Source organism: Scyliorhinus canicula, chromosome 20, assembly GCF_902713615.1.
Source record: "Scyliorhinus canicula chromosome 20, sScyCan1.1, whole genome shotgun sequence".
Classification (NCBI taxonomy): domain Eukaryota; kingdom Metazoa; phylum Chordata; class Chondrichthyes; order Carcharhiniformes; family Scyliorhinidae; genus Scyliorhinus; species Scyliorhinus canicula.
Window position 1 is genome coordinate 51,168,729 of NC_052165.1, and position 25,827 is coordinate 51,194,555.

Here is a 25,827-nt window from a genome sequence, read left to right on the forward strand (position 1 = left end):
TCTGCAAATAATTTTTAGATTCTTACCCTGTAAGAGTCAAGCTGGAAAGGCACATAACTTCCAGCGTATCTATTTACCGGACATATTTACTGTAAACAATTGGCCATAGATACTGAGGAGTGACAATCACAGTGGTTTTACCACTCTGCTTCTATACTTACACTGAAATGTAACCATAGCTTTCTTGTCTAACCTTCCAACTCGGGCTGGGTGAGAATAATGAAGTGCAGTGAGTTCCTGAGTCCTTCTGTCGAGTGCAGGAGAGATGAGGCAGAGGAAGACATGCTCCCTTTTCTATGCCATCAGCTGCCACGAAGCAGGTAAGCTTGAAGATCACAGTCACTTTCGAAGCCAGGGAGAAGCTAAGCGTGTAAAGAAAATAGGTAGAAAGGATGGGACTGTGAGGAGGTTGGATAGTCAGGTAATCAGTGAGAGGGTGGTTGGTGATGATAGTCATCGGGAAGTCTGGGGTAGTTGGGGGGCTAGTCAGAGAGGTGGGGGTAGGAGGGGAGATTCAGTACTACAGTTACCCAGGAGTTAAAAGTATTTTTTACTCTTCTAACCTTTGATCGGGTAATTATTCCTGTAGGGAAATCAGAAGTATCCGAAGACTGCAATTTAAATCAGGGTGGCGGATGGTTCCCAGTGTAGGGTAATTGCTCAATGGAAGTTTGAACATCCCATGCAATCCTTACTTGTGTACCCCTCCAGGTACAATGTCTGGGGAATGGAAGTTATGTGCCAATATCCTTCTCATAATTTGGTCTAATTATGCTGAATATGCTGCCCTACAAGTTGCCAATCGCACTTTCTGAAAGGAACTCTGCAAAATTATCTTTTCCCCTTCTCCAAAATGGCTTCAGTGGGATCCTTCGATTTGCCTGTTTGCCTTTGTTGTCTGGCTGTATCCCACCGGAATCGGGACGGAGCATGGGCAGTAGATCCCGCAAGAGGCCTCTTCCGGTTTTATGATTGTTGTTATGCTTCGCAAGATCTAACGAGATGGCGTGAGACATTGCAATCTGGATCCTTCCCACAATGCGGGGGACCCAGACTTGCAGGATTTTGCCCACTCCAGATTTAACCGGCTTCTGGGATCTACTGGCTTCACCAAGTAGACCCCAGCTGGATGCCGTTTAGCACTAGTCCCCAGAAATAGGGGCCAGGCAGAACGGCATTTGGGGGGAATCTCCCAGATGATCGGAGAACCCCAGGTGGTATGTGGGCAGGGTGAGGCCTTGAGATGCCTCCCAAGCACTCTGGCACTTCCAGCCTCGCAGCACCCTGGCAGTGCCACTGCCAGGGTGCAAAGACGACACTGCCAAGCAGGCGGGGTGCCACTCCCAAGGTGGCATTTTACCTGTGCCGGGGGTCAGGCCCAGGTGTGCCCTGCCTGTATGAGGTGGGTGCGGGTCACTTGAGGACCCCCCAACAGGTGAGCTGAGCGATGGGGAGGTCTGGAGCTCATCTTGGGGGGGGGGGGGGGGGAGGTGCAGGAAATGTGACAGTGCAGCCTTGGCGAGGTGTTCGCCGCAGAGTAACGTAGCTAACGGGGTGGTGCCTGGGGCTCCAAGCGCTCAGCCGTTAAATGTGTGAATGATTCGATTCCACCTCACTGGGCCAAAGCTGTTTAAATTTTTCAGCTGAGCTTCAGCTTCACTGATGATGTTGCTGTGAGTGCGTGCCTCAGAGAAAGGGGTAGGGGAAGCTGGTACAGAGACAGCTGTACAAGTTGGCGGGGGACGCTCCCTTGTAGCCCTTAGCAACATCTAAATATTTAAATATATCTGCCAAACCTAAATGGTGTCACCAAACCCTACTCAAATCCTATCACCGCACTCAAATGACACTGTATGCATGTGAAAAACAAGGGGAAATTCAGGCCTGAGGATGTAATCGTGTTACTGACAAACCAAGTTTATGAAACTGACAGATATAACAATGTTACTTACAGACTCCACACGCTGTGAGAAATTTGACTGCCAAAGCTGGAGCTTCACAAGGGGCAAAGAATGGCTCAACAATGTAGCGTCCAAAAGACAAGCCAACAACAGCAGTGATTGCTGGTCTGCTCAAAAACAAAGAGGATACATGAGTGAGCTGTCACCTGGTGTCATCGTGGAGCTGAATGTAAACTTTGTACAGGGTAAATGTGAGCCTGTGAGAAACAACTGGCATACCTTTAAACTCACCATTACTTTTTTGAAAGAAGTATATTTATTGAAGTTTTACATTTTAACAAACAAAGCAATGAAACCACAAGAATGTTGCAGCACAGCAAGCAAAACAAAAGCCTCCACATACATGAATATAGAGGAGGACAGGAGAACAGCAGTATAATGAGCTTGATATACTGGTATATCGGCACGGTGAGCTGGTAGTTCGCACTCCAACTCCTCCACGGGGCTTTAATCTTCTTTTAATCTGGGTGCCAATATGGTGTTAGAAAATCCTGGTCTGGTAGCCTATGGGAGGTTCCCTTTATAGTCCCACACCTGCTGCCCCAGGGGCTACAGAATAAGGTGGTGTAGAGAACAGGAGTAGGAGAGGGGAAGGTCTCAGAGATCTATAAGAAGCTGACGGAAGGGGAGGGAGCCCCGATAGGGGAGGTGAAGAGAAAGTGAGAAGAGCTGGGTGGAGAGTTGGAGGCTGGACGATGGAAGGAGGCCCTGAGGCGAGTCAATGCATCCTCGTTGTGTGCCAGGCTTGGCCTGATAGTTTAAGGTGGTCCACAGGGCAGACATGACTGTGGCCCAGATGAGCAGGTTCTTTGAGGAGGTGGAGGATAACTATGAGCGCAATGTGGGAGGTCCTGCGAACCATGTCCATATGTTTTGGGCATGTCCGAGGCTGAGGGGTTTCTGGCAGGGGTTTGCTGACGTCATGTCAGAGGTATTAAAGCTGAGCGACTTGCCTAGTCCAGAGGTGGCGATCTCTGGTGTGCCGGATGTCCAGGAGCCCAGGGGGTGAGAGAGGCCGGTGTCCTGGCCTTTGCCTTCCTGGTAGCCCGGAAGTGGATCTTACTAGGTCGGAGGGACTCGGAGCCCCCGAAGTCGGGGATATGGGTTAGCGACATGGCGGGGTTTCTCAGACTTGAGAAAATTAAATTTGCCTCGAAGGGTTCGTTGAAGGGGTTTGCTCGGAGGTGGCAGCCGTTCATTGAGTTCTTTGAGAAAAATTAAGCTGTCAGCAGTGGGGAGGGGAAAAGGGAGGTATGGGAGATGGGGAAGGTGGCAGGGTTTGTGTAAGCCATGTCAGCTGGGGGGGGGGGGATGTTGTTGGCAGTGGGGAGGGGAAAAGGGAGGTATGGGAGATGGGGAAGGTGGCACGGTTTGTGTAAGCCATGTCAGCTGGGGGGGGGGGGGGGGGATGTTGTTGGCAGTGGGGTGGGGAAAAGGGAGGTATGGGAGATGGGGAAGGTGGCACGGTTTGTGTAAGCCATGTCAGCTGGGGTTTGTGCTCGGGGGGTGTGTTGTTGGTTATGTTGTTGAGTTTATGTTTTTGTTGATATTTGATGTTGAAAATTGTTAAAATTATAAATGCCTCAATAAAATATTTTTTGAGAAAGAAGATTAAACTTCTTTTTTAAAATCAGTTAGGGTTGAAGCCCAAACTGACTGTCGGGCTCTCTCCTTCTCCAATTCCTCACAGATGCCACAATGGATGGTGTTGTTGATCCTCCAGCGGCTGCACTCACAGTGCTGGTAGCAGCACTGGCAGCAAGATGCCAGAGAAGGTGACATCAGCGTCGATGTAGGCTGGGGTTGGCACTCCATGTGCTGGGGGCACCGCATGCCCTGTAGACCTGACCACCCATCAGGCCGAGGAGGAATCCAGAGCGGGACACCAGCAGCAGCCCAAGATGTATAGGCGTCATTGGTCTTTTGAGCAGACGACGGGCAGCATGTGCTGCAGGAGACACCGCCTTAACAAGGAGACGGTGCGACACCTGTGCTATGTCCTTGCGGACTTGGCACCCCGTGGAGGAGGAGGGTACCTCCTTCCAGTGGCTGTGAAGATCACTGCAGCCCTGAACTTTTATGCCTCCGGATCATTTCAGGACTCGAGTGGGGACTTGTGTGGCATCTCACAACCTGCAGTCCGCAAGTGCATCCATGACGTCACGGATACCCTGTATGCCTGGGCAGCTGACTGTATTAACTTTGAGCTGGATCAAGTCCATCAAGAGCTGGGTAGCAGGATTCTCCACCATCACCGGGATACCCAGGTCCAGTGGGAAATCGAGGGCACGCATGTTGCATTGCAAGCACTGGGGCAGCAGGGAATGCTCTTCATTAACAAGAAGTAGTCCCACTTCCTGAATGTTCAACTCATGTGCGACCACCACCTCCGCATCATGCACATGTATGCACTCTTCCCAGGGAGTGTACATGACAGCTACATCCTGGGACACTCGGACATCCCTGGTGTCTTCGAGGACTGGGAGTGAGTGTTTAAAAGCATCGCTCCCTTGGCTGACGGTGAGATGTTGCGGTGCGAGTCTGCTGATGGCAAGACAGCCAACAGTGGCAAGAAGCTCATGGGAGCTCAATACCGGCACTAAGTGCCATCAAATATGGGCCACAATGTTGCCAATACGGGTGTCGAGAAACATCCTACCAAACCTATCTGTGATGACCTGCCTGAATACTATTGGCTGGGGACTTTTGGTTATCCCATGATATATTTTGGGGAGTATGAGTTCCCCCAATGAGGGGAGTGGGGAAATCATTAGCAGTTACGCCTGTATAAATAGAGCTGGCCAGTGTGCAACCAACTAGAGTAGGAAGCAGTGGTGAACTACTGCTGCTGTGTATATATTATTCCAAATAAAGTTCTTTTCTTTTTGACTCTACAAACCCATACAGGATTCTTTGTGGCCCTCACAAAACCACCCAAACTCACACTTAGATGTTTCTGTTAAATTGCACCCAGTATTTAGTGTTTGTGTGTTTTAGAAGATAATAGTTGAGGGCTGAGGGGTGCTGTTTGCAGAGAGCCAGCAATTACAGGTCAGCAGTAGGTTTCCTGGGTTTGTCTCAGATGTAGTGCCTCTTTCGAAGGCATGATGCGGAGATGCTGGCGTTGGACTGGGGTGAGCATAGTAAGAAGTCTTACAACACCAGGTTAAAGTCCAACAGCTTTGTTTCGAATCACTAGCTTTCAGAGCAATGCTCCTTCACCTGAGGAAGGAGCAGTGCTCCGAAAGCTAGTGATTCAAAACAAACCTGTTGGACTTTAACCTGGTGTTGTAAGACTTCTTACTCATTGGAAGGGACATAGCTTGTCTCCACAAATCCAATTTATTCTTCCACTAGTCATATGGTTCACCTCAAAAATAGAAACAAAACCTAACAACATACACATCTGCCATTTTCCACGATGGCTACAAAGATTTTAGTTTTCTGTCTGAAAAGTTATCTTAGTTTCCGATTTTTCATTGCTATCAAGTTATAAAGCAGATAGTCAAGCAGTGAAGGTTAGAACTGGAGTTAGCCAGTATATTTTTCTTTACATTCATAATTGTTACGTATTTCTATTAATTTTTATTTACAGAGATTTATTTCTTTTTTTTTAAATTTAGAGTAGCCAAATTTTTTTTTCCAATTAAGGGGCAATTTGGCAAGGCCAAGACACCTACTGTGCACATCTTGGGTTGTTGGGGCGAAACCCATGCAGAAAGGAGAATGTGCAAACTCCACACGGACAGTGACCCAGGGCCGGGATTCGAACCTGGGTCCTCAGTGACAGAGGCAGCTGTGCTCACCAGAGTGCCATGTGTCACCATCTTTAGTTACAGAGATATTCAGTACATCTCTAAATCCAGCCAGCACAGTTTTAGTCTCTTCTGCTTTACAACTACACAAGTCGATCCCTAGTTAATGGTCACCGATTTATATAATCAAAAAGGTGTTAATATATACAATGAGCACTCTGCTTCAGGGCATCATTATGGAACACCTCAGGGAAGTGCCCTGTGCCCAACCATCTTCAGCTGCTTCAATTGGTCATCTCACGTCTACGACAAGGTCAGAAGAGGGGATGGTCATTAATTATTATAAATTGTTCAGTTTATTTGCAACTTCCCAAATGATAAGAAAATCTTTGGCTGCTTGCAGCAAGAAATGAAAATGAAATGCAAATCGCTTATTGTCACGAGTAGGCTTCAATGAAGTTACTGGCGCCTGTCCGGTGAGGCTGGTACAGGAATCAAACCGTGCTGCTGGCCTGCTGGGTCTGCTTTAAAAGCCAGCGATTTAGCCCGGTGAGCTAAACCAGCCCAAGAGCGGGACAACATTCAGGTTTAGGGAGCTGATAAGTGGCAAGTAGCATTTGTGCCCCACAAGCGCCATGTAATGACTATCTCCTACAACTAAGTTGCTGAAAAGAGCGAGACATGTTGCCAAAGCTTTTTATCTTGCATTCTTCAGGATAAATGCAAGAATACTGGGCGAGATTCTCCGCACTCCCGACGGTGCGGAGAATAGCGTGGCTCGTAAATTTTACGGCCACGCTGTTCCGACGCCCTCCCGCTATTCTCCCCCCCCCCCACGCCCAACTCCCGACACGAATCGCTGCCGCCGTTTTTTTACGGCCGGCAGCGATTCACAGCTGGCCGATGGGCCGAGTTCCCAGCCCTTTACGGCTGTTTTTACAAATGGCAAACACACCTGGTCTGGCCGTTCGTAAAAACGGCCGTAAACACTCGCATTTTATAACCATGGCACCGATTGGCACGGCAGTACCACGGCCGTGCCAAGGATGCCATGGGCCCGCGATCGGTGGGCACCGATCGCGGGCAGCAGGCCCGATGCCCGCGCACTATTTGTCCTTCCGTCGCCCCGCAGTATCCATTCGCGGGGCGGCTGAGGGGCATCCCGGCCCGCGCATGCGCGGGTTTCGCGCAAATACGCGATGACGTCATCCGCGCATGCGCGGGTTGGAGTCTTCCAATCCGCGCATGCGCGGCTGACGTCATATGACGCGTCAGCCGGTGCTAACTCGGGCAAGCGGGCTTAACGAAATTCGTTAAGCCCGTGATGCCGGAGCTTACGGCGTCGGGCTGCTAGCCCCGACCGGGGACCAGAATCGGTTCCCGGTCGGGAAGGGGGGGGGCTGGCGTCAAACCCGCCTGGGTTTGACGCCAGCCTTACGATTTCTCCCGGTTTGGGAGAATCACGCCCACTAAATTTCAAATAATCACCATAATCTATTCTTCAGTGGAAAAGGCTGCTGAGTGGCTGAGGTCGAATGTGGCCGGCACATCAACCTAACACATTGCAACACATTCACTGACACACTTCCCCATCTTTAAAGGACAGGATTGGCCACAATAAATGGCAGCAGTAACAAACAGTTATGGGCAGGCACAGCTGTGGGTGCTGACACTTGAAGGAAAAGATGTAAGGGTTAACTGAAATGGCCTCTCCAAATCACATTTCCCCCTCACTCCCCAATCTGTTTGAATGTACAAGGTGTAGTTGGTATAAGCATGCAGCCCATGTTTTCTCTCATTGTCCTTCCCAAACTCCAACACTGCTGGTCTGCATTTTTGCTTTCAGATATCCACAATCTGCTGCCATCCAGCCTATGGTACCTGAGGCTGAAAGCCTAGAGGAAGAAAAAAAAATCATTTATTGTCACGAGTAGGCTTCAATGAAGTTACTGTTAAAAGCCCCTAGTCGCCACATTCTGGCGCCTGTCCAGGGAGGCTGGTATAGGAATCGGACTATGCTGCTGGCCTGCTTGGTCTGCTTTCAAAGCCGGCGATTTAGCCGAGTGAGCTAAACCAGCCCGAGCTAAACCAGCCCCGAACAGACTGAGGAGGAAGAAGAACCATCACTTGATCTCATACTCACATTCAACAGCTCAAATACTATCACTGCACATGCTTCGTAAAGTTGTAGGGAGTTAAGTTCAGTTGGTGGTGAGTCACGGACACTGTGGCAGGCACCTGTGTTAGCTTAATGGTTCAGAGCATGGTATCGCACATGGGTTTGGCTGCAGAGGACTCAGATGAGGATTGATGGGTTAATGTACAGAAAAGGCCTGCTGGGCATTCACACAGAAATGTTTGGTGCATTGACAACAGGCCCTCAAGAGGGTTGGCGTAGACAAGGAGGAGCCAGCTCTAACAGTTTTGCACAGTTTGGAGCTGATCCTTTTCACTGGGTAAGTGGTGTCGAACTTCTTGAAAACACTTATGGACCCAGCCATATTGCAGCATTTATTACCAACATCTCAGTTCCCATCGCAATACAAGCAGAAGCGACACATGTCAGTGTTGCAATAGCCGCTCAGACTGAGCCAGTGAAATCTCTACCTGTTGCCATGCAGGTTCAGGCTGCTGCCATTATGGTTGCAAATATCAGTGCGCAAAGCAGCTTGCAGGGATCCTCAGCAGTCCAGCAACATCTCTTAGTTTGCCCACTGTTGTGTAAGGATGATCATTACATTCTCTAATAATAATCTTTATTAGTGTCACAAGTAGGCTTTCATTAACACTGAAATGAAGTTACTGTGAAAAGCTCCTAGTCGCTACATTCCGCCATCTGTTCGGGTACACTGAGGGAGAATTCAGAATGTCCGAATTACTGAACAGCACGTCTTTCGGGACTTGTGGGAAGAAACCGGAGCACCCGGAGGAAACCCACGCAGACACGGGGGAACGTGCAGACTCCGCATAGACAGTGACCCAAGACAGGAATCAAACCTGGGACTCTGTGCTGTAAAGCAACAGTGCTAACCACCCAGTATCAAAAGATAATTGATTACACTTCATTCTAACTTGCTAGAGATAAGGGGGCACAGCTAGGATTTGCAAGGGTTTCAGGATTCCAAGGTGCAGTGTGCCATTGACTAAAGCAGATTGCTTTGCAGGTGCCACATGCCAAGTCTTTCCTATGCCAGAACCCAAAGGGATTCCAAACCTGGTGTGTGATCTTTCAGATCAATGCCTGGTATCCTCACAGCAGTTATGATGCAATCATTCTGTGGCAGTCCATATATCAACTGCATTTGAACCATCATGGCAAACAAACAGTGACTACTCGGGGACAAGGTTTGGCCACTGTCAACATGGTTGATGACACCAGTATGTAATAATGTATGTGTGCATAAATACAATGAAAGCCACACTGCCAGACAATAGGTTATGGAGTAGACCATTGGCCAGCTGAAATATTACTTCCACTGCCTGAACTGCTCTCAAGGGGTCCTTCAGTGTTTTGCAGAGTGGGTATGAATGGGTATGATGGGTAGGTGGATTGGCCACGCTAAATTGCCCCTTAGTGTTTAAAGATGTGCAGTTTGGGGTGGGGTTACTGGGATAGGGCAGAGAGTGGGCCTAGGTAGAATGCTCTTGGTAGAGTCGGAGCAGCACACTCGATGGACCGAATGGACTCTTTCTGCACTGGAGGGATTCTATGGATCTACTGCTGTCCTGCCATCATGAGGTGACAACCTTTTCCACTAGCTGTATGGAAATCAGCTGTCAAGAAAGCAGGAGGAGGAGATAGAGGCAGAAGAGGAGAACTCACAGGAGTGTGATACCAGGAATTGTAACCACAATTTCCCATTCACCAATAATCCAACTCCTTAATTTTCTTCTTCTGTTACTGGCCATCTAATATGCATTTGGTCAGAATGCAAAAATAAAAGCCACCACAAAAATAATATTTTTTAACCAAACTTCTACATCAAATGATGCCTTCTTAGATACAAAAGGCACCCTTGTGCATTCTTTATCACCTGTCTCCATCATACCTTTGCATTTCCTAGTGCTTCGATGCATTGCAACATTAGTTGGTGGGAGGCTTGCTGACTTTCACAGTGTCAGTACGGTGCAGAAGGTGGCCTTTCGGCCCATCATATTTGCACCAGCTCTTCAAAGAGCATTAGGACTTAGTGCCATTCCCCTGCCTTTTCCCCATACCCCTGCACAGTCTTTCTTGGACCCATTTGTACACTGTAATCCACAGCCATGTTGGCAGCAGAAAAAACTGTGACATTGACCATCATGGGTTAGTGCACAGCATTAGCCACCGCTTTTTTAGCTGGAAAGGATGGTCTCCAAGCTCTGTGCTCAGCCCTGTGCTAAGCTGATGCTTGTCTCTTCCATTCTCCTTAACATTCATTGCACATTTTCTGGCAGCTTTCACAATGCACCAAGTATTTGGTTGTAGATTCCCATCAGTGTTCTTATGGAGACTGTCCCATTGAAGTTCTCATCAGAATCCTCTACAGTGAATCAGTGCACCAACTCACTCTCTGGTGAGCTGACACCTGCACTATCCTTGCCCCAATTGCAGCCCACTTTTGCCCAGTATGTGTAGATCCTGTCTCTAATGTGTCCTCTCAGTGGAGATGGTGGTGTACTGGTAATATCACTTGAATCATAATTCTGGGGCATGGGTTCAAATCCCACCATGGCAGCTAATGGAATTTAAATTCAGTTAATAAATCTGTAATTGCAAGTTCGTAATGGTGGCCAAGGACCTATCACTGATTGTTTGCAAAAAACAATCTGACCCTTTAGTGAAGGAAATCTGCTCTCCTTTCCTGGTCGGGTTCCAGGCCCACAGTAATGTGGTTGATACTTAACTGTCCTCTGAAATGGCCACTCAGTTCAAGGGCAATTAGGCATGGGAACTAATGCTAGCCTTGCCAGTGATGACCAACTACATGAAAGAATTTTAAAAATATATATTCAATTGTGGGCAGCACGGTAGCATGGTGGTTAGCATAAATGCTTCACAGCTCCAGGGTCCCAGGTTCGATTCCCGGCTGGGTCACTGTCAGTGCGGAGTCTGCACGTCCTCCCCGTGTGTGCGTGGGTTTCCTCCGGGTTCTCCGGTTTCCTCCCACAGTCCAAAGATGTGCGGGTTTTGTGTGGATTGGCCATGCTAAATTGCCCGTAGTGTCCTAAAAAGTAAGGTTGGGGGGGGGGGGGGGGGGTTGTTGGGTTACGGGTATAGGGTGGATACGTGGGTTTGAGTAGGGTGATCATTGCTCGGCACAACATCGAGGGCCGAAGGGCCTGTTCTGTGCTGTACTGTTCTATGTTCTAATGTTGTGCAGTTAGTATGTGCAAAATCATGTGACAGCACTATCCATCCCATCACAGTCTTTTTGATGTTTGTCCACTGCTTGACCAGATTGCACCTCTCGGGTATCTTTAAGAAAAAAGGCACAAGGTGAGGTGAGCTGCATGCACCTGCAACTTGTACATTAGAACAGAGTGTGGGATGAGAGGCAAATTGGATATGAGAACAAGGATTAAAAATGAGAATACCATTATCTTTGATGGTCATGGCCTCAGAAATGGCTGTCCCAATAATGGCCAGCATTAACTCCTCCATGGGGATTAGGAGATGTGGGTGCCCCTAATCCCCCCAGTTAGCTCTTGCTGCCTCTGGTTGCGCCACCTTATTGTGAAAGACAGCTGAAGTATGTCAGTGAGTACCTTGTGATCTGTTTGGCTGATGTGGTTGTATTGGTTGAATGGTTGGCAGTGTGTGCAAGCTGAGATGTGTGATGTAGCAGTGCTTAACCAAATGAAAATGATGCAGTCGCCTTCCAAAGTAAGCACATATCAGAAGCATAGTGAAAATGCAAGGGGAGGAAATCCTGAGCCAGCAACTTGTCCAAAAGTCAATCATCTGTGATATTCTGCAGCAGAACCTTCCTGGCGCAGAGCAGCCTGAGCAGCCACCTACCCACTAGAACTCTACCAAAAAACCAGATGATGGACATGGTCATCGTTGCCTCAAAGGCCAAACACGAAGGAATGTGTAAGAGTGAGATGAAGCATACAAATGTCAAGTATGAGTCCTGATTGCAGAGACTGTAGGTCATACCTTGAGGGTTTTGTAATGATTTGCTATGCATGAGGTTACTGGTACCGTTGGTAGGATATGGCATTTGAAGATGCATTTACTGACCTTGACGACTCCTGTGAAATCATTGGGTGAGACTTTCTGGTCCCACTGTGAAATTCCCGCCCAAATCAACAGTCCTTTTGCTGCTCCGTCAAATTATCCGCACCGCCTGCGATGGTTCCCAGTGTAGGTGGGAACAGAAAAGTTAGGCCACGGAACTTCTTCAGGCACTGCCTCTGAATCCTCGGGATTTACCTTCTGGCATTGACTGCCATGGTTATCTGGTCTCACTGCCTTTCGAGTGTTTTTCAGGAGGGCCTCCTGGGCCCCTACGGACACAGGACATCTTTCCTCCTTCCCACCTCCGCCACCAAGATCTTCTGTGCATCATTTGGAATGCTTGGAGCCCAATCCCTTCAATGTTGCAGGTTTCTGAGCCCTTTCCAGGGTCAGGTTCACTTTCTGCACAGCTACAATCCAGCACAGATCCGCCCACAATCGGTCTCCCCTTTAAACACTATAACTAACTTTAATTAGTATTATCAAGTTCTGATTATGGGATCCTTGCTGATGCATGTAGCTGACACACAGAGCAGTTAGCACTGAGTACAAGATTAGTGTGCTGCCTATATTACATTGAATGTGCAGATTAATTGCGCATTGTGATCCCCTCATCCATTATCAGACACTATCCGGTTTGGCGATGTGTGTATATCACTGCCAGAAAGTATGAGATTATTAAGATATCTTACCTGATTACAATGATTTCACACCACAATCGGACAAAGGCTGGAAGTGGACCCAAAGTCTCCAGGAGATAGATGTAGTGCCCACCAGATTTCTTAATACTTGTTCCAAGGTCTGCATAAGATAGAGCTCCTGGTGCATAACAGACAAAATGTCGATAAATGGTATTAACATATTGTACAACAAAGGTTTTGATTTCCTGCTGAATATAATTGTTCTTCCCATGCTTTTTTCTCTTTCAAGTTTCTTGAAGTATGCGCACATTTTATTCCCTAATGTGTAGACTTGCAGCCTCTCCGCAGGTCTCTATTCTGACGCAATAAATTCCCCAGTGGGAAGTAAGGAGGTATTGATTCAGCACGGTCTCTTCCATGATAAGGGACACTCCAATCAATGATTTCATTTTTAACTGTCTCCCTTTCCTGATTTAAATGAGGAATTTACTATCTGGTGATGGGTGAAGCACTGGAGTATTGTACAACAATGGCTGCCTCAACTTAATGTGATGAATGTAGGAACATTTATAGATTGTATTAGGTGCTTGTTGCAGTAATGTTATTAAAATAACTTAGGTTAAGGTATCCAGGTTATATGTCTGCTAAAGCTGTGATAAGATGTTAACAACTAGGCAGGATGTGATGTCATCCATGGAAGGGTCTGGGTCTGGTTTTCATTTTGTTTTTCAGCCTTGCCTTGGGTCTGTTGTTTTTAGTTTAATTTTTGGAGTTCTGCTCTAGTTTCTGAGGAAAGGAGGTGTGTTTCTCGGACTGACTTCTGAAAGCTTCTCTCCCAAGGGCTTTATGCATAAATCTGTAAGCCACTGAGTGTTAACTTTATTAATAAGTGGCATTTGACCTGTGTATGGATTTTGCTTCATTAAATTTTAGGAGTAGATGGGAAAGACCTTTCTCTTTTTAAAAACTGTTTAACTGTTAATTGAAGAGCTGCTTTTACTTGAATGTTAGTGGGGTAAATTCTGGGCATGACCTCTCACGAGATTTACCCAGCTTGCTATGTCTTGCGAGAACTGGTAGGATTTGCATATTTAAGTGTCCTGTTAGACACAATTAAATATGTCTCCGACAGAACTAACCCGCCTCCGGGATCTAATGGCCTTGCTGAGGAGACTCCTATTCGCACTGGTCTCCACAAACAGGGACCAAGTAGAACGGCACTTGGGGAGGGGTCTCCCAGGTGATTGGGGGCCCATAATGATGCCACCCAGGTACCTTGGTGCCCAGGTGGCTCTGCCAGGAAAGAGACCAAGGTGGCATTTTGCTTGTGCCAGAGATTGTGCACAGGGGTGCCTTGCCCTTATAAGGTGGGGTGAAGGGGGCGAGAGGCCCTCCCAACAGTTAAGTCAGGATGTTGGGGGGGGGGTTCTGGAGGCTGCCTAGGAGGATTGAGAGATTGGGGCACCATTTCAAAATTTTTGTCTATGGGAGACACAATTGGCGAGCTGTTGGACTCAGTCCCATTGAGGCAGGGAACATGCAAACTTTGTGCTGCCTCCTTTACCATGACTGTAACATTCAATCAAGTGCCACCCACGTAGCTAAACAAATTAAGAACCAGTTTAGATAGTAGACTCCAATGGAGAAGTTCACAGTTTGGTAGCACAGTGGATGTTGCTTCACAGCTCCAGGGTCCAAGGTTTGATTCCTGGCTTGGGTCACTGGAGTCTGCACGTTCTCCCCGTGTCTGCGTGGGTATCCTCCGGGTGCTCTGGTTTCCTCCCACAAGTCCCAAAAGAAGTGCTATTAGGTAATTTGGATATTCTGAACTCTCCCTCTATGTACCTCAACAGGTGCCGGAATGTGGCACTAGGGGCTTTTCACATTAACTTCATTGCAGTGTTAACGTAAGCCTACTTGTGACAATAAATTTATTATTATTGTTATTAAGTTAGTAATGAAGGTCAACAGAAGGAGAAAGGCTGTGTTTCTATAGGGTGAGTGGGGGCCAGGAGGACATCAAGGATCACCTTCAGAAGAAAATGGGAGCAGGTGACCAAGGGCGATCAACTCATGAAATCTGGCCCCAAGGATCTTGCAGCAGGGTCAGAAAAAGGTCAGTGATCTCATGCAGATGGTCACGGTCAGTGAATGTATTTTCAAAAACACACCATAAAATAAGCCTCTAACACTGCTCAATGCACCACCGTCACTCATTCATCAGCAAACCCTAGCAGTCAGGACACAGGCCGAACATTCAGAGAGCCCTCCTCACCCTCAAAAATTCCAATGCTGCCAGCCCGACGTCCACCTCTTCCGCTCTCCACATACGTTCAGCTCTTCAGCAATGGCAGGCTAATCTTCCAAACACGATGCAAAACACTTGCTGACATTCTTCCATTCTCTTGCAGGGCAAGTTGCACACTATCCAGGAAGTAGAGCAGAACTAGCAGAAGACCAATATGTCTGCATCTACTGAGCCCCGTGAAGACGATAGTGTACTGCATCATGGGACTGACTACAAGAGAGCATTGTGTTCCAGCCTTATGTCTCTTCTCACAGCCCCCCATCCTGCTACCTAGCATGAGGTGAAAGCTGCAGAAACTGATTAGGGACTTCCTGCTTTCCACCTTATGCTGGAGGTCAAGGTCAATGAATGCAATTTCGTGGGACATCCCCTAACGACCATCCCAATTAGCATCTCATGCTATTCAATTTATCATAACTGCCACAGCAGTCCTTGGTGCTTAGGACTCATGCGTAATATGCAGATACTTTACCTCATTGGCACTTAACAATTCTGACACTTTCTTCACCTCTCACTCCCTCCACATAGCCTCAGCCATTCAGCTCTAAAAGACACATCACTTAACACAGTTGAACAAAATCATTAGCATTATTTTCTTTCTCTTGCTGGATAATGTGGCCAAATATAGAAGGGAGTAGAACCTGACAAGGACACCAGCATTTCCTAAGCCCTATGGAGGAGATGGTTCTCTAATATGATGAGGTCAGATATGTCATAGACCTAGCAGCATCTGTAGGGAGAAAAAAGAGCTAACGTTTCGAGTCCGATGACTCTTTGTCAAAGCGTCATCGGACTCGAAATTTTAGCTCTTTTCTCTCCCTCCAGATGCTGCCAGACTTGCTGAGATTTTCCAGCATTTTCCCTTTCGTTTCAGATTCCAGCATCCGCAGTAATTTGCTTTTATTTATGTCATAGACCTGTGGTATCCAGAATCACTGAAAATATTCAGGATGACTATGTTTCTGTCTGATGTCCCTGCTCAACTTCCAGGATCTCCACAATCTGCTATCTGTCATGGTGAATTGATCACAGAAGGTGTGTCCGTGACCTTTTGCTTTCCATCTTCCCCAACTTTCCTTGGGTCAACCTTCCCCTGCTGATTTTCTGCTTTCAGGCACAGGGTAACCAAATTTGATTGAATGTATTCCTGGAGGTTTCATCACATGACTTTTCCTCATCAGTCAACACATTAATAATTGTCACACACGGCTTTCCTACACCAATTGGAAATCAAAAAGACTCACTACCCAATTGGATGATGCTTTACTGTCATCAATACAGCCTTTCCCCCCCCCAGTGTCAATACTTCTATATCTGGTAAACAGATGATCAAACAATGTTTTTAAAACTATCCTCTTTAATGTCCAGATGATTTTTAGCCAGGGTTGCTGTCATGGGAAAGTCACTTTACAAAATATTCATCTTCTCCTTTTTTTCTTTTTTTTAAATTTAGAGTACCCAATTATTTTTTTTTCAATTAAGGGACAATCTAGCGTGGCCAATCCACCTAACCAGCACATATTTTGGGTTGTGGGGGCAAAACCCATGCAAATACGGGAAGAATGTACAAACTCTGACCCAACAGTGACCCAGAGCCGGGATTGAACCTGGGACTTCAGCGCCGTGAGACAGCAATGCTGACCACTGCGCCACCGTGCTGCCCGAAATTTGTTTTCTCAAGTGGCTGCAGTGATGTCAGTGTGTGGGTGGATCTGGGCTCTGACTCTGCCTTTTACTTTTGTTTTGAGCTGGAAGCTGTTTTTGGCTCTGAGTTTTAGTTTCGTTTTCAGTTGGAGAGCTGAATTCAAACCAAGGAGGTGTATTTTGGCCTCTCTCTCTGCATGCTAAAGAATGTCTCCAGATCACATGATGATTTCAAAGTAATACCTGTTTCTGTAAGGAATGTAAACCTACTGTTTTTGTTAAAAAGAATCTTTGACTGATGGATGTTGTTAGGAAAGTTACTAAGGGTTACCTATAGAGTACTGTATCTTTGGGTGGGGTTTCAGTGTTGGTAGTTGATAAGATGTTTACTGTGTGTTTATAAAATGTTACCTGGATTCATAGAATACACATTGTTTTGTTTTAAAATACTTTAGATCTCTGTTGCATCACATCTGTCGAGTGGGCCTTTGTGCTCTCCATAACCAAAATCTATTAAAAGTTGTGGGTCAGGTGAAATCCATGATATACTTTGGTGTACTCTAAATCCTGGCCCATATTAGTTGCACAGCAGGGTTCTGGAGTTTGATCTTCAATTCTTCGAGACTCCAAGCCAATCCTGAGGGGTCACAATGACCTTCTAGCAGCACAAAAACAGTAGGCTCAGGAGGAAGAGTGAAAGAACACCTTATAACTGATGGAGTACTGCCACTTGATTGGACCCTTACAACCACCGGCTCAGGTGCTGGCACTATATGTAGCTTAAAGACTGGTATAGAATTGAGGTCAGCATGTGCTGAATCACTGGGAACTAGTGGGCTGTAACCAGGTCAGGGGAAAGGCTGGTTCATGTATTACTCACAGGAGGCTGAGGTTGCATGTGAGTTATGCCACAGGAGACTCAGCTGAGGTCCATAATAGAGCAGCATATGGGGAACACTGATGAATATGCACCAGAAGGTGCTGGATTGACTGACCTGGCATTCAGATAACCACGAAGGAGTCTGGCTCCAAGATAGCAAGAGTATATCATACAGATATTGCCCTCTCAACAGCCTCAACTCCATCTCCCTGTCGTCTTGCAGATCCAGAGGCATTGTCACTGCTACCCCTACATCTACTGCAGCCTTTGTGTGAACAGGACACCAAATCCTTGGCCCTCTTTGTGAGAATGCAGCAATAATATCTGTCAAATCCAGGGACTCACCACAACACCTCCAAACAAAATCCACAAGACATCTAGAGATTTTGCAATGGCAGAAGTTCTTTAAAAATCAATTCTTTTTTGAATTTAGAGTACCCAATTCATTTTTTCCAATTAAGGGACAATTTAGTATGGCCAATCCACCTGCCCTGCACATCTTTGGGTTGTGGAGGCGAAACCCACACAAACACGAGGAGAATGTGCAAATTCCACACAGTCAGTGACCAGAGCCGGGATCGAACCTGGGACCTCGGCGCCATAAGGCTGCAGGGCTAACCCACTGCGCCACCATGCTGCCCAAAATCACTTTATTTGTAAGTTGGGGGTTTGATTCTTGAAGTAATGCTAGTACCAGGCCCATCTTGCAACTGAATGCTTGATTTTTTGTGAGTGAGGTGCAAATTTGTTGAATGGAGTTATGTTGTCTCCATGTGGTAAATGAATGTCAGATCAATGAATAGAGCTGTGTGATATCATGAAATGAAGCATTTGGTCATTTTCAGATTCACAGCAGATGCCTTGTCGGTCCCTATCTCCAGATAGTATACCATGAGTTGCATCAGAAGCAAGTGGCTAGCAGTGACACCTCCAAGAAGGCAATTGTCTCCAGTATTGTCACTGATCTGAATTTCACAACTCGGTACTTTAAGCATTTTATTGAAGCTCGCTTTACTCATTGTACTTTTTACTTTTAGTCTATGCTAAAATATTTCAATCTTGCTGAGACATGCATGATGTGGTCTTCAACTATTGTTAATGCCACCCTTCAGATGGTCCTAAGGTTGCATGACAGTAGCCATGGTGACAAATACACTGTGGTGAATGTGATTCACACTATATATAGTTGCCAATATCACTCCATGTATATATGTTCGTTATCTACCCGTTGTGAGATCAATGCTGTATATAGTTGCCAATATAACTCGGTGTATATATGTTCACTATCCACCATTGTAAGTGCAGTTGCACTATCCGACCACCAGGGGGAGTCGCTCTGGGAGTACGTGAGAGTTTGCACTGGGATCCTCCCTTGGCTCCGCCCAGGACTCCTCCCCCTGGGACCGATGTATAAAGATCAGTGCCTTAGAGCCAGCCTGCCAGTTCTCTGGAGATTCAACGATGAATAGGCTGGCTCTGTTGTAAGTGTATTAAAGCCTCTGTTCAGATCCAACTACACGTGTTCGCTGAATTGATAGTTCCATCATACACAATTCTCAACACAAAGTGCCCTTAGAATACATCATCTTACTAAAACTAAACACAATGCCTCTAATTATCTACTCCCCAGGGAAGTTTATTTATATAAACAAAATTCCATTAGCCCAACTCCTACAATGCTTTAATTGCACATCTGTCTCCAAAAGACTGCCGTCTTTCATAGCAGGATTTTTAAAAACATGACTGCAGCAGGCTTTTCGCCCTTACTGCACTAACTACGTGTAATACAATATGTCTGAAATTCATCTTTCGACCAATATCTGGTCCATATTTAAGAACTCAGCGACTAACTTAAATGAGTATGTCACCACCGTCACAGACTTCATCAGCAAATGTGTGGACGACTGCGTGCCAAAGAAAGCAGTACGTACGTTCCCCAACCGGAAACCATGGCTCAACCGCGAGATTGACTCCCTACTGAAGGACAGATCTGAGGCGTTCAAGGCAGACGACCCTGTCCTATACAAGAAATCGAGGTACGACCTCCGCAAAGCCATCCGAGATGCCTAGAGAGAATATCAAACTAAGCTAGAGTCACAGACAGACTCTCGGCGGTTGTGGCAAGGACTAAACAACATAACGGGCTACAAAGCGAAGCCGAGCAGTATCTAGAACATAGAACATAGAACAGTACAGCACAGAACAGGCCCTTCGGCCCTCGATGTTGTGCCGAGCAATGATCACCCTACTCAAACCCACATATCCACCCTATACCCATAACCCAACAACTCACCCCCTTAACCTTACTATTAGGACACTACGGGCAATTTAGCATGGCCAATCCACCTAACCCGCACATCTTTGGACTGTGGGAGGAAACCGGAGCACCCGGAGGAAACCCACGCACACAAGGGGAGGACGTGCAGACTCCACACAGACAGTGACCCAGCCGGGAATCGAACCTGGGACCCTGGAGCTGTGAAGCATTTATGCTAACCACCATGCTACCGTGCTGCCCCAAATACTGTCATCTCTGGCAGCAGTGCACCCCTCCCCGATGAACTTAATGCATTCTATGCTCGGTTTGAGCAGGTAACCAACAATCCGCTATCGAGTGCCCCAGCAATCCGTAATTCACCCATACCCACCATCACAGTTTCCGAAGTCAGATCGGCCTTTCTGAAAGTGAACCCACGGAAGGCGATGGGCCCGGACGGGATCCCTGGTCGTGCACTCAGAGCCTGCGCATACCAGCTGGCAGAGGTATTCACAGACATCTTTAACCTATCCCTACTCCACTCCGAGGTCCCCACCTGCTTCAAGAAGACCACCATCATACCGGTACCAAAGAAGAACCAGGCAACGTGCCTCAATGACTACCGCCCGGTGGCCCTGACGTCAGTTGTAATGAAGTGCTTCGAGAGGCTGATCATGAAGCGCATCACCTCCATACTCCCGGAACGCCTTGACCCACTTCAATTCGCATACCGTCGCAACCGGTCCATATCAGACACCATTTCCCTGGCCCTACACTCATCCCTAGAGCATCTCGAAAACAAGGACTCCTACATCAGACTCCTATTTATTGACTACAGCTCCGCCTTCAACACCATAATCCCAGCCAAGCTCATATCAAAGCTCCAAAACCTAGGACTTGGCTCTCCACTCTGCAACTGGATCCTTGACTTTCTGACCAACAGACCACAGTCAGTAAGAATGAACACCAACACCTCCTCCACAATAGTCCTCAATACCGGTGCCCCGCAAGGCTGCATACTTAGCCCCCTACTCTACTCCCTGTACACACACGACGGCATGGCAAAACTTGGTTCCAACTCCATCTACAAGTTTGCTGACGATACGACCATAGTGGGCCGGATCTCGAATAACGACGAGTCCGAATACAGGAGGGAGATAGAGAACCTAGTTGTGTGGTGCAGCGACAACAATCTATCCCTCAATGCCAGCAAAACTAAAGAGCTGGTCATCGACTTCAGGAAGCAAAGTACTGTACACACCCCTGTCAGCATCAATGGAGCCGAGGTAGAGATGGTGAGCAGTTTCAAATTCCTAGGGGTGCACATCACCAAAAAACTATCCTGGTCCACTCACGTCGACACTATCACCAAGAAAGCACAACAGCGCCTATACTTCCTCAGGAAACTAAGGAAATTCGGCATGTCCACATTAACCCTTACCAACTTTTACAGATTGTCGCCATCTAAGATGGACACTGGGCTACAAAATGGAGAACTGCTAAGGCTGCAGGGAAAAACAGTCTTAGTGAGGACAAGCAGGTTGCAGAAAACTGTTTTGCATTCTGCACGTACAGAAACCAGTTTCTGGCCAGGTGCAGAGTTTCAGCCAAAGATGCAAATGGAAACAGATCTGCATAGTAATGAGGTGATCCAGATCCAGACCCCGCACAATAGAAACATTTAAGTATCAATGGATACTTTTCCATAAACGCCCAGACAGAATGGCGCCAAAGCAACCAACACAAAGAGCCGTAGGGACCGTCCCACCCATCGAGGAACGACCCTCAGATTGGGGAGTTTGGAAAATATCGATTGGGAGAGACCCAATCGATACCTGGCAGGTGAAAGAACCGCCCCAAGGGGGCGCGCACTTATAGGACCTATAAGAGTAGGTCCCACACATGGTTCGGTCTGTTGTTTTGCTCCGGCCCAGACCTGTTACATCGCATCCTGACTCCAGTTTCATCACCGGCCGTTGAGCCTCAGCCATCGAACTGTAAGTGCCAAAACAACGATCGCTACGTGATCCAGACCTTGCTAGATCTTGACAACTTTACGAATCAGAAAGTTGCAAACCAAGAACGGGATGAAGGCCTTGTTCCCTGACCTTGCCTGTTCCTGTCTAGATAAGTATTTAGTTGTTTAGTATTAGAAGTAAGTTAGTCTCTTTAGCGTATGCATGTGTATTTATTATATTTGTTATAATAAACACCAATCGTTTGGACTTACTAATCGGTGTTAAGACTTATTGCTTTGAACCTGACCTTGATATACTTGTGACGGTGTCTCAATACGGCACCTGGCGACTCCGAGCATAATTACATATACAGAGCCATAGTAGTGTTAAGCACACGGCCTTTAAACGGAGGCGTGTTAATCACCAGTAAAACGAGCAACAAGATGCACTATAGAGAGCATCCTATCGGGCTGCATCACAGCCTGGTATGGCAACTGCTCGGCCCAGGACCGCAAGGAACTTCAGAGAGTCGTGAATACCGCCCAGTCCATCACACGAACCTGCCTCCCATCCATTGATTCCATCTACACCTCCCGCTGCCGGAGGAAAGCAGGCAGCATAATCAAGGATCCCTCCCACCCGGCTTACTCACTTTTCCAACTTCTTCCATCGGGCAGGAGATTCAGAAGTCTGAGAACACGCACGAACAGACTCAAAAACAGCTTCGTCCCCACTGTCACCAGACTCCTAAATGACCCTCTTATGGACTGACCTCATTAACACTACACCCATGTCTGCTTCATCCGATGCCAATGCTTATGTAGTACATTGTATATATTGTGTTGCCCTATTATGTATTCTCATGTATTTTCTTGAATTCTGTTTAATTCCCTTTTCTTCACATATACTGAATGATCTGTTGAGCAGCTTGCAGAAAAATACTTTTCACTGTACCTCGGTACACATGACAATAAACAAATCCATCCATCGCGATCGGTAGCACCGTGGGAATGCTGTGACCAATTGCTACACGACGCGCCCTACACCCACGTGTGACCCACGCATTGGTCACGACCCGCACTTTGAAGAACTCTGCCTTAGATAACTAGCTCAGAATGGTTATGTGGAAGCCTATGTTTTTTTTTAAAGTGGTTCTTGAAATATTAGCATACAAGCAATCAATGTGTTTGGACCCTTTTTTTTACAATAAGTTGGGTTGATGCTTTAGTTCAGATCTGGAGGAAAAAAATTACATACAAATATTCATGTACTAATTTCTGTCATTCTGTGCTACAGAACACAGAGGCAGTAATCTGCTGCATCTCAATAACTATTCAATAAAAATTGCTTTATAAGAAAAATGTTCACTCACCAAACATTGAGAGTATTCCACAGGCCAACCAGATCACCAGGGATGTCCCGACATTCCCAGAATTAATCAGAATTCCTTTTGGTGAAATAAATATACCACTGCCTACTATTGTACCAACTAAAAATGAAATAGTTCGCAGCAAGCTAACTTTCTTCCTCAAAAACACAGCTTGCTCCTGTGACTCCATTTTATTTTGAATGTTTTCTGGAGCGCTTCCCATTATTTGAAAACGAAAAAAGACAGCCAAAAAGGTGACCTGGTCAAATTTAACCTTTCCACTGTTAAATATTTTCTAGTCAAAAGTATTTGTTTTTGCAGAATAACAGAAACTTCGACTCCTCCACCATGTCAGCAGAAAGAAATGGTGAACGTGAAGCTCATTGAAAGCAGCTACAGTTTGGCAAGACAGCCCCCAAAGAGAGAAAAAAAAGTTGGATTGAAGCCAAGAGCCTTCCAAAGGAAAAATAAAGAAGTAATAATTAATTTGCAAAATTAAGTTTGATGGTTAGGTGCACAGTAAAACCATCTTATTAAATGTGTATGTAAAAATTAACCAGGTAAATCCTTTACCACTTTCCTCACAAGAAATACAAAATAGATACGTAATAACTATGCTGCGCATCAATAATTGTTAAATGTAAATGTTCCAGTGCTGAAGTGACCGTTCAAGTTTACTTTCCTTATCTTGTGCTCTGTTATATTCAATTCAAACATATTCAGCAGCATATTTGTGACTAACTAGCCACTTCTTTAAGATAAATTCCTCCTTTCCTAAGTATGCCATTAAAAAGAATAACAGATTTGCATCATGACTTTTCATAATCATTGGATGCATCAAAGCCCTTCACAGCTAATGAAGTTATTCAGAAGTTGGTAAGAATTGGGGAACGTTGAAGTAAAAAAGAAATGAAATTAGAATTAGCTGCACATTGAAGTCCCCCATGATTATTGTAATATTGCCTTTCTTGTATGCCTTTTCTATATCCTGATTTATTTTCTGTCCCACATCCAGACTACTGCTAGGGGCCTGTATAGAACTCCGATCAGGGTCTTTTTACATTTGCAATTCCTCAACTCTACCCATACAGATTCTATGCCTTCTGATCCTATATCACATCTTGCTGTCGATTAACTTCATTCCTTACTAACAATGCAAGCCTGCCCCCTCTGTCCATCTGCCTGTCCTTTGATAGGACACACATCCTTGTATATTTAGATCCCAGCCCTGATCCTGATGTGTTGGGTAAGCTGGGTCTGTGAGGACTGCGTTTACTGCAGTAGTGAGGGAGACAGGCTTCCAATACCTGTGTGTATATTATGACAATCCCCTTGTAGCCACTTCTCCGTGATGCCCACACATCGTACCCGCCAATTTCAATGTGCGCAACAAGCTCATTTACCTTGTTCTGTATACTGAGCACACTTAGATACAACACCCCTCAGTCCTGAATTGACCACCTCACTTCTCGTACTTGTCACCTTTTTTGCTCTGCCTGAGGTTAAATTCCTGTTACTTTCTATACCCTCTGTATTATTACGTGGGCTGGAAACTTTACTAACCTCTCCTCAGCTCTCGGCTCCTTTAACTAGTTAAAACCTGTACTTCTCCTTTAACTTTGATTTTCTAATTCTCCATACATTTTTTTTTCAACTGAACCCTCCCCTCCACAATTAACGTTAAAGCTCGACTACAGCCCTAGTTATACGATTCGCCAGGACTCTGGTCCAGCATGATTCAGGTGAAGTCCCAACAACAATGAAACAACAGCCTGTACAACATGGTATAACTCTGCACATGAAGGACAATGTAACAGCACAATCCAAAACAATGGCAAGACTACAAACATAACATGGCATGACAACGAATTTTACAAATTCGCATTTGCTCCAAGACAAGGAAGCAAAACAGTTGTTAAGGCAAATGTAACACAGAATTGCTCCCACAAGCATAGAAAAAAAAGTCAAAATCAGACAATGAATCGATTCAACCATTTGAACACCACATGATGACTTGTGGACTGAACCACAAGCAAACAGAAAAAAAGAAACTAAGTGACTAAATGTATCAACCTTTGACTGATTAACTCATTGATTTTATGTAATCATTTGCAAACCGCATCCATTATTGTTGTTTAATTTTCTTTACGACATACAGAAAATATGTAACACTAGAAAAAGGGGGGATGTGGTGATCTCTATGTGCATGTACATAAGGGGTTAATGTGTAATCAGCAGCGCCAGATGATCATTAGAGGGCTGGACCAATAGGGATGTAAAATCAACCGCATTGTGCCTCTCTCTCTCATATTTGGATGCACTGTGACCAGGACAGGAGTATCAGATTAGCTCAGATGGTTAGTGTAGTTAAGCATAGTTACTGTAGTTAGATCTTGTTAACCTGATCACTAGTATCAATTTAAAGTAAATAACTCACACAATTATTGTTATAGTTACTCAATTAACCTTTTGTTACTACTGGATGAGTTCGAGTCTTATTCATTGAGATTCAGAAAACCTCATCAGAAACTAAAGTTTGAGCAACACATTATCCTCTGTAATATATCAAAACACACAAAGTGTAATAAAAGATGATACAGGAGTGTAATAAAAGAGGGAGAGGGAGTGGGGGGGGGGGGGGGGTGGGGTGGAAGAGGCTGATTACAGTGTGTGGTGGGGGGGTACAGTGTGTGGGGGTGGGGGAGAGAGGCTGATTACAGTGTGTGGGGGTGGGGAGAGGGACTGATTACAGTGTGTGTGGGGGGGGAGAGGCTGATTACAGTGTGTTGGGGGGAGAGGCTGATTACAGTGTGTGGGGGGGAAGGCTGATT

At 46.1% G+C, this 25,827-nt stretch overlaps 1 protein-coding gene across 2 annotated transcripts in view; it reads right to left on the reverse strand.

Moving 5' to 3' along the window:
• The window catches only part of LOC119955096 (cystine/glutamate transporter-like), an 83,988-nt gene extending 60,267 nt beyond the window's left edge, over positions 1-23,721 (reverse strand). Inside the window, exons 1-3 of one of the 2 annotated variants that reach the window (XM_038780968.1) lie at positions 23,000-23,721; positions 12,632-12,758; positions 1,953-2,068 (exon numbers count right to left, since the gene is read on the reverse strand). In XM_038780968.1, coding sequence (XP_038636896.1) covers positions 1,953-2,068; positions 12,632-12,758; positions 23,000-23,219 — 463 coding nt within the window. In that variant the 5' untranslated portion in view covers positions 23,220-23,721. The remainder of the gene's footprint in view (positions 1-1,952; positions 2,069-12,631; positions 12,759-22,999) is intronic. The other variant, XM_038780967.1, reaches the window with a different exon arrangement.
• Between the last annotated feature and the right edge of the window lie 2,106 nt (positions 23,722-25,827).